The following is an 8,566-nucleotide window of genomic DNA, read 5'->3' on the forward strand; positions in this document are numbered from 1 at the left end:
ATGCTCTCCGCAATCCTCTGCATCCTGGTTGTTACCGTTGTAGTTTACCTGGGCTTTTCACACAAACGGCCAAGGCAGGACTCGATCCCAGGCCCTCCGTTCCTTCGAGGCCTCTCCACCTTGTTCTCTGCCTTGATACGGAACAACCTATACCAGGTGGCTGAGAACTGGGCGGGGCAGTACGGAGACCTGGTGGAGGTGAACATGGGGCTGGGGAGACTGGTGTTTGTTAACAGCCCTGACCTGGCACGCCTCCTGCTCTGTGACCCGCGGTACCGTGACGTCACCAACGACAGGCCGTCCACCTATATGGGTCAGCACACCTTGTTCAACGGCACGTATCAGGACATCATGTTGGCCAACTTCAGCTCGGCGTTCGTGAAAAGGCGAAAGTTTTTCCACGCCGCTCTCAAGATGTACGGCCACGGGGTGGAGGCGTTTGAGAGTCTGGTACAACAGACGTCGAGTGAGCTCACTTTTCGTCTGGAGAACTACCCAGGCAACGTACCGCTGAAGAAGGAGCTGACTGCTTACATCTGCCACATGGTGGGGCTACTGCTGAAGGGAAAAAACCTCCGAGACACAGATTTGAAAGTCCTCGTCAGCTGGATCGATGCCGGCAACGAGTGTATCCGCTTTGAGAACGAGACAATTTTAAGATTGTTTCCTTTCGCCCGCTTCACCCCTGGGCTCAGGATCAAGACACTGATCGAGGAGCTCAACGTTTGTCACAAGGAACTCTCCCAGGCGTTCTTCCACGATGCTCGAGAATCTTATCTCAGGGGAGAGAAGAGCGGCTTCATCGGCGAGCTGTTGGAGCAACAAGGAAAACTGAGAGAGGAAGGCCAGGGGGAGGAGCTGTCCGACCACGTGATCATGGGCCTGGTCGTAGACATCATGTCCGCCTCCTTCATCTCCACAGACAGCACCATATGCGGGCTCTTCCTGCACCTCATCCGAGATCACACGATCCAGGATCGAATCCACAAGGAAATCCAAACCGTGATCGGAGACAACCCACCGGGGTTTGAACACCGCCGCCACATGCCGTACACCGACGCCGCTATCCTGGAGACATTGCGCTTCTCGTCCATCGCGCCTCTCCTGGTTCCCCACAGGACCAGCAGTGACGTCAGCATCGACGGCCGCGTCATCTCCCGGGGCAGCACCGTCCTGGTCAACGCCTGGCACATCCATCACCGTCCGGACCTCTGGCACCAGCCCTGGACCTTCCGGCCGGAGCGCTTCCTTGACTCCAGAGGTCAGCTGCTTGACCCCGAGCACCCTGATCGACAGAAGCTGCTGGTCTTCGGCACCGGCCCTCGGGCGTGTCCAGGCGAGAACTTCGCTCGTTCTCGTGTTTTCCTTGTCCTGGTCACCTTGTTACAGCGCTTCCGGTTCATGCCTCCCGTGGACGACGTACTTCCCTCCTCGCATCCACGTGACTGGAAGTTAGGCTCTGTGTTCTCCCCCCACAACTTCCAGTGCAGGATGGAGCTCAGACCGGGAGCTGGCCCCAGCCACGTGTCACAAGTGAAATAGACACGAAAAACTATCTATTATTCAGTTCACAAGGAAAACGGGCTCAAAAAAACTATCTATTGTTCAGTTGAAGAGGAAAAGAGACACGAAAAATATATATCATCCAGTTCACAAGGGAAATAGACACTAAAAACTATCTATTTGTTACCAATGGATTTCTGTTTCTTTGAAAAGATTGTAAATATAATATGTATATAATGATGAAGATAACAATTATACATGACCCAGACATATATAGCAATCACCCTGATTAAAGCTCACATACTCTGGGTGTTTTACAAATTAATGCAATAGCAACATATAAACAGAATATTATGCTCTGACTAATATATTAACAGGTATTAAAACACACACACACACACACACACACACACACACACACACACACACACACACACACACACGCACACACACATAGTTATAATATTATATATATATATATATATATATATATATATATTGGGATATATACACTTTTGTCTAGTCTTTTAAGCTGTTTCAGAGATGTAAAAGTAATTTCTTTTTGTGTGATTTGAAGACCATTAACTGCCTGTTGGAATGTACAGTATCAACAGATTTGATTTAATAACCATATTGTGATGGTGTATCATCATTCAAGCTCGGGCATCAGTGGTGTAGCCATTAGGTACTTCGCTGTCGCACGCAGGACGCTCGATTTCGGTGATATAATAGTCCCCAAATATGTTTTAATGTTGTACTTGCTGGAGGGTGGTATCATTGATTTTGGTATTGCATGTTGGGGTTGGAGTTTTTCTTCTTATCACCATTGTTTCGGTTTTCTTGATGTTTAGGATTAAGCCCATGTTGTCACTCTCTTGCACAATGACAGTTGATAGATTCTGTAGGTGTTCTTCATCTTCTGCTATTAGGACTGTGTCGTCTGCATATCTTAGATTGTTTATATTATGTCCTCCTATCGAGATACCTGGCATTTCTTCTATGTGTCTTGTGATATTTTCACTTTACAGGGAGAACAAGTCTGGAGAAAGTACACATCCTTGTCTGACTCCTCTTTTAATCTGTATGAAACTATGCTATCATTACGTTTTACAAAAGAAGCAGTATTTTTAGTTGCTAAGATTGCGTATTTTACTAACATTTTTTTTTCTTTTTTATATATACATGTAGCTGATCAGACGATTTATCTCAGTCGACATTAACAAATTGGAATAAAAATAGACACCGAGATTTCCAACCTTTCTTGAAAATATAATTTCCGCAATCACCAATTTTCATGTGATTGCTATCAACCCCATTTATAGACTTCACATTGCCTGCAACGATGATTTCTGTCTATCATCATTCAACATCAATTTCTCTTGGCTTATTCAGTTTTATAAAGAGACAATACAATTTTTAGCTTGATGTACAAGTTCATCTACGTTGGTAGACATTATAGAAGCACTAGTGGGGGGAGGGGGGGTATCATCAGCATAGAAATGATACTTTAAGTCAAATGTAGCTATTTATTTGACAAAACAGGCGATTCGTTAACTGGGTAAAGGCGACGGAGCCGGTCATTTTTTGTTGGCTAGACAGTGGACAAGACATTTATTGTTTATAGTAATTCTTATTCAATTATTGATAAACATTTCTCGATAAGCGTCTTAGCAACCATGTGTCAGGAAAGTTTGCCCTAGAAACGGGAGTGAAGCAAGGAGACCCCATACCACCCTATCACCCGAACTATTCACAGCATCAATCGAGGATATTTATTATATTTAAAAAGCATCGCTCAGTAAAGGAATCTCAAGTGATGGAGATCACTTGAAAGATCCGACATTCGCCGACAATGAGGCACTTTCCACTGAAAATGAACTTGTAACAAATGGAAATTAACCTAAATATAAAAAAAAATAATGAAAGCAAAATAGTAGGCGAAAAAATATTCTAAGAAATATAACCAGTAGAGCCAATAAGAGAACCTCAAAGCTAAACAACTTTGCTGCCAGCCTCAGGACCGCGGCACGTCCAATAAAATAAAGAAATCTGACAATCAAGAGCATTTTTTGTGGCGTGAACTCCAAGCTAGAAGACTGTATCGAGCGAGTTCTGCACGGAAAAGGGCGCAGTATAATACACCACCTGCAACATCCATAAACAAAGATCTTTGACCTAAGCATACTGTTTTCTGGGCGGGCCGGGGAGAGAGAGGGGGGGGTTATAACGAGGCAGGTTGTTTGCAAAAGTCATTGTAAATAACAAAAATAACTGTCCTATGTGCGCATAACAGACTAGAATTTTTCTTCTTTAGACGTAACAATTGATCAACTAATCGCTCCCTGTCACCTCTAGTGCGATGTGATGGAGCCCGCACAACTCAATACATCGATCCAGCTTTTGATAAGGCTGAAGAACTCGTACCATATTCGTGTGATTAACATTTAGTTTTTCCTACCCCGTTCTGAGGTATGACTTTCGCCTTGAGAGTCGGAAATACACTTATAACTCTCTAAAAAAACAGTATCCAATTAGCCAATTAGCAGTTAATAAGTGTGAGCTTGTTAAAATAATTACTCTTTGTAAAAGTACAGGAAAATGGATGATTAATATCAGGGTGTCGGCTAAACAAATTGCCCTTCGCAGATCAAACTGTTCATCTTTGGCCTACAGTTACATTTAAATTTGCATGATCACTTTCATGAACAAACTCAAAAGAGCATAAACATACGGCCCCCGTTTGTTCCAGGCAATAACTATTCGACCCGCTTACCTTTGCCACAATTTTTTCTGTCTTTAGTACAGGTTCAACGAGATACCTTAAAATAGCAAATTGCACGTTCTTGTGACCTTGTGCAGTTACGAGCGCTGTTAAACTCTTACTAAACTAAACATACAAAGGTGATAGGAAGAAAGCTTTGTCTATGCCTGGCTTAGTGCCACCGAACGGGGTAAAAAGTACAAAAGTGTATAGGTTTAGCACCCCATGCAACACTGTAAAGTTATTGACATTTTTGTTAGCGAGTTCGCCCCTGTCTCAACCAACAACTTACAATATATCACAGCCAGTACACACAAGGACATCTCTTACCATCATTAACACACACGTACACCGCCTACCTACACAGATGTTAGACGTGATGGAGAAGTTCCTCGTCTCAAATTTTAATAGCAGTGACAGGCTGGAATCTCCACCTGGCTCTGCAGGAATGTGTATGTCACTAGATACGAACCTTACGTCCTCAGAACTTCCTTCTCTGCTCAGCTACGAAACTCGAATGTTCTTTGTAATCATCAACTTCATGGTTCTTTGTCCGTTGGTCGCTATCTTCGGCATCTTCACCAACATCATCAACATCGTCGTCTTTACAAAGCAAGGTTTCACAGAGACAATCAACATTAGTCTTTTGTGTCTGGCCATCTCCGATTTATGCGGCCTTCTTCCTCTACCGTGGATGGGCATAGCTCTGAACCCTTGGTTCTCCCAGACCGACCTGCCCTTCAGCGTCACGGAAATGCTCAGCCCCACAGCTGGGTTCCCCCACAACTGTTTTTCCCGCATCACAGGCTGGATTACTGCCCTTGTGGCCTTGGAGCGGAGCCTGTGCATTGCTTTCCCCTTGAAAGTAAAAATCTTTATGACCCGGACGGTGGTTATTTGCGTCAACGTCACCATCTTCGTCTGTATGATCCTCGGCATCTTGCCCTTGTACGCCACCGCCTACTACGACTGGAAATTTTACCCGGAGAAGAACAAAACTCTTCTCGGTATCCTCTACACGGAGAACAAGGACGAGGTGCAGAGCATCTCTTTGATCTTCACCGACCTCATCGGCCCCCTCTCGGCCTTCACCGTTGTCCTGGTCAGCATGGTGGTCATCAGGATCAAGCTGGTGCAGAAGGTGAAGTGGCGGCAAACAGCTTCCGCTTCCAGTTCCGCCATGTCTAAGGGGAAGCAGCTCCCGGCGAAGGAGAACAGGGTGGTCGCCATGGTTACCATCATTTCGGTGATCTTCATCATCTGCTTCACACCGATGTCCCTGTTCCTCACCGTGCGAGCGTTCATGCCGGAGCTGAGCGTGATTGGCCGCTACGCCAACATGAACTGGGCCTTCCTCTCCACCGCCTTCCTCATGGAGAGCATCAACTCCAGCACCAACATCTTCATCTACTACAACATGAGCTCAAAGTTCAAGGACACGTTCCAGGGTATCTTCTTCAAGCGCGGGCACAAGCAGGCTCGGAGAAGAAACGTCTTGCGATGAAGCTTTTGTTCAAATAACATCCCAGGGTCACCGAGAGAAAGCACTCTGTAACCCCTGGGCGAAGTACAGCCAGCTGGGGCGGCTTGTTTAACGTGAGATAAGATAAGATAAGATAAGATAAGATAAGATAAGATAAGATAAGATAAGATGAGATGAGATGAGATGAGATGAGATAAGATAAGATAAGATAAGATAAGATAAGATAATACTTTATTGCCCAAGAGAAAACAATGTTTTTGGCTATAAAGGACTGTAAAAATACATGCAGGTATAGATCTACATAAAAATTAAACCATATATTACTCTCAATAAAATCCAATGTGAAAAGAAAAGTATAGCGCACAAAACGTAAATGTCACATCAGATGCATCATTCAACCACTTGCAGGAATTTACTTACAGGACCTTTAGAATTATATAGATATCTAGATATATCATTGAAAAAAAACAATACGCATTGATGCTTACTGGGCCAGATGGGCGGAATCGGTCACTTTTTGACCGCTGGACAGGGAAGAAGAGATTTACAACATCTGATAATAATTTCATTCAGTTTAAAATCAATCGACACTAACATCTATCGACATTCAGAAGTCACTTTGCCCATTTGAAGACTCTCTAAGAGACAATAAGGGCTTACTAATGTATTGACTCACTACAGAAACTCGTTCCTTCCTCTCTCTTTATCAACGCTGCTGGGTCGCAACTTAGTTGTCATCATCTGCTGTCATGATGCACATCGTGCGCTCAGTGATGACGTCAAACAGGTGGGCAAGTCGAGCGAGCGTCAACGGAGACAAGAGAGCCCTCGTGAAAATCTCTTCTTTCTGGTTAATTTAATTTGACTTCTCTGTCGCTGACAAAGGACAAGACTGTGATGGTACTAAGGGCTCTTTATGTGTGTGTGTGTGTGTGTGTGTTTGTGTGTGTGTGTGTGTGTGTTTGTGTGTGTGTGTGTGTGTGTGTGTGTGTGTGTGTGTGTGTGTGTGTGTGTGGACAAAAAAGGAGGAAGGGGGGCTAAGTAACTAGATGTAGGTATAATAATATTATTATGTGTCTGTTTGTGTGTCAATTGATTTTTTTGGGGATTTTTTTTTTTGGGGGGGGGATAGGGGAAGACTAAGGGAAAATAGAGGGGCGGTGATATTGTGAGCGACAGCCAGTCAGTTAGACATACCACGCCCACCCCTTACAACAAGAAGGAAAGGAGGCATACAGACAGCTGCGCTTTTGTTCGTGTCGTAGTACTATTTATAGCCGCTTTGGTGTTGTATAAGCCCCAAATTGTTTAAATGTATTAAACATAGAGGATAACATGTCTTGTCTTGTTATCTGTTCGCTACTTGTTGAGAAACGTCTCGTTTCTATTTGAGGAAAGCGTTGAAGACATCTCGTGGTTGTGACGTGGACGTACAGTAGAATTATGTGCAAGTAAATCATTCGTCACTTGGGGGGGGGGGACATTTGTGAAACGGTATAGGCATAGGTTTAACGCCCCTATCGACACGATTGGGTTCTTTACGATTCGGAACTATCGATTTTACTTCCATCTCCAAAAGGACAGGGCAAAATGGGAAATTTGTACATTTTGCATTATAAAGACATATATTGAACCAATCCTATTATACGGGTGCGAAGCACGGACAGTCAATAAACAGCTGGAAAGAACAATTGTAGCGACAGAGTTGTGGTTCATAAGACGCATGCTTCGTATCCCATGGACAGCTAGAAAATCAAATGAAGAAGTCTTGGTTGAAGCAAATTGCGGAAGACACCCTATTGCGAATAGTAGAAAGCGACAGGCAAATTTCTTCGGACACACAATGCGGAAAGAAGCATTGGACAATATTGTAACAACAGGCAAGTTTGATGGAAAGAGAGGCAGAGGCAGACAGAGGGGAAAAGATACTGGGTAAGATGACAACATGGCAAGGAGCAGCAAGAACAACAGACACTATTGCTGCAACGCATGACAGAGTGAAGTGGAGGTCCATGATCGCCCACGCCAGTCGGCAAGGCACCGGACAATGATTATAAAGACACAGTGCCTTTCTTTCCCAATGACACGTTGGGTGACATTATTCTAGTTGTAGTGAGTTGTCCCTCTTACCATATCTTGACCTCAGAACAAAGGTTCGATCTCCAGTAGCAACTTTTAAAAATGTTAGTAAGAGTTTTACGGTACTTGCAACACAATAGGGTCTAGTAAGTGTCGAAGACTAGAGGAGTTTCAAGAGAGTAACAAACACAAAAAGAAGGAAGAGACATAAAGACGATAGATGTTTGAAAGGAAAGGAGGAGCAAATCACACGAAAGCACCCGCCAACTGCCCACGTAGCAACTTTTTTCCGGAGACAAACACAGTACATTCAGTTTGGAAGGAAATTGAGCTATTGATTCCACCAGATATTTAAAATACGGCGCGCATTACTGCCTCGGTCTGGTATCCATATCCTACTACAGGCTTCAACAAAAGTTAAGGACCACCTTGACAAACCGCCTTGATTTATTTTTTTTTATCCGAAAAAAGATGGCCAGGAAAGTTTCAATATGTTTTGCTCTGAAAGAGTTAATGGTTTACCAGTGCGTACTGCAAAGCTTCCTAAAGGGGCAAAACCACCACGTGCTTTACGGCAATCCTCGGGGAACTTTAGCCACATTTGCTGTTTTTTATCGACTTGTGTGCGACATCAGGGACATTCTTCAGTTAAAATTTCTAGTGCACGTTATAAACGGGCGTACGGCCGCGAACTGTGCTCACTTTGGTGGCAATACAAGCCGCCGTTTGCTCATGATCCA

At 44.1% G+C, this 8,566-nt stretch overlaps 2 protein-coding genes across 2 annotated transcripts; both read left to right on the forward strand.

Annotated features, from left to right (window-relative positions):
- Positions 1–1,542, forward strand: LOC101860172 (farnesoate epoxidase-like). Its single transcript, XM_005099474.1, has one exon. The coding sequence runs from the start codon at positions 1–3 to the stop codon at positions 1,540–1,542; it is 1,542 nt and encodes a 513-aa protein (XP_005099531.1).
- Positions 1,543–4,631: 3,089 nt separating this feature from the next.
- Positions 4,632–5,768, forward strand: LOC101860414 (FMRFamide receptor-like). Its single transcript, XM_005099475.1, has one exon. The coding sequence runs from the start codon at positions 4,632–4,634 to the stop codon at positions 5,766–5,768; it is 1,137 nt and encodes a 378-aa protein (XP_005099532.1).
- Positions 5,769–8,566: the final 2,798 nt, after the last annotated feature.

This window comes from Aplysia californica, unplaced genomic scaffold, assembly GCF_000002075.1.
Source record: "Aplysia californica isolate F4 #8 unplaced genomic scaffold, AplCal3.0 scaffold00214, whole genome shotgun sequence".
Lineage (NCBI taxonomy): Eukaryota > Metazoa > Mollusca > Gastropoda > Aplysiida > Aplysiidae > Aplysia > Aplysia californica.

Coding starts and splice junctions, on each gene's coding strand:
- LOC101860172 (XM_005099474.1), top strand. CDS start 1: ATGCTCTCCGCAATCCTCTGCATCCTGGTTGTTACCGTTGTAGTTTAC.
- LOC101860414 (XM_005099475.1), top strand. CDS start 4,632: ATGTTAGACGTGATGGAGAAGTTCCTCGTCTCAAATTTTAATAGCAGT.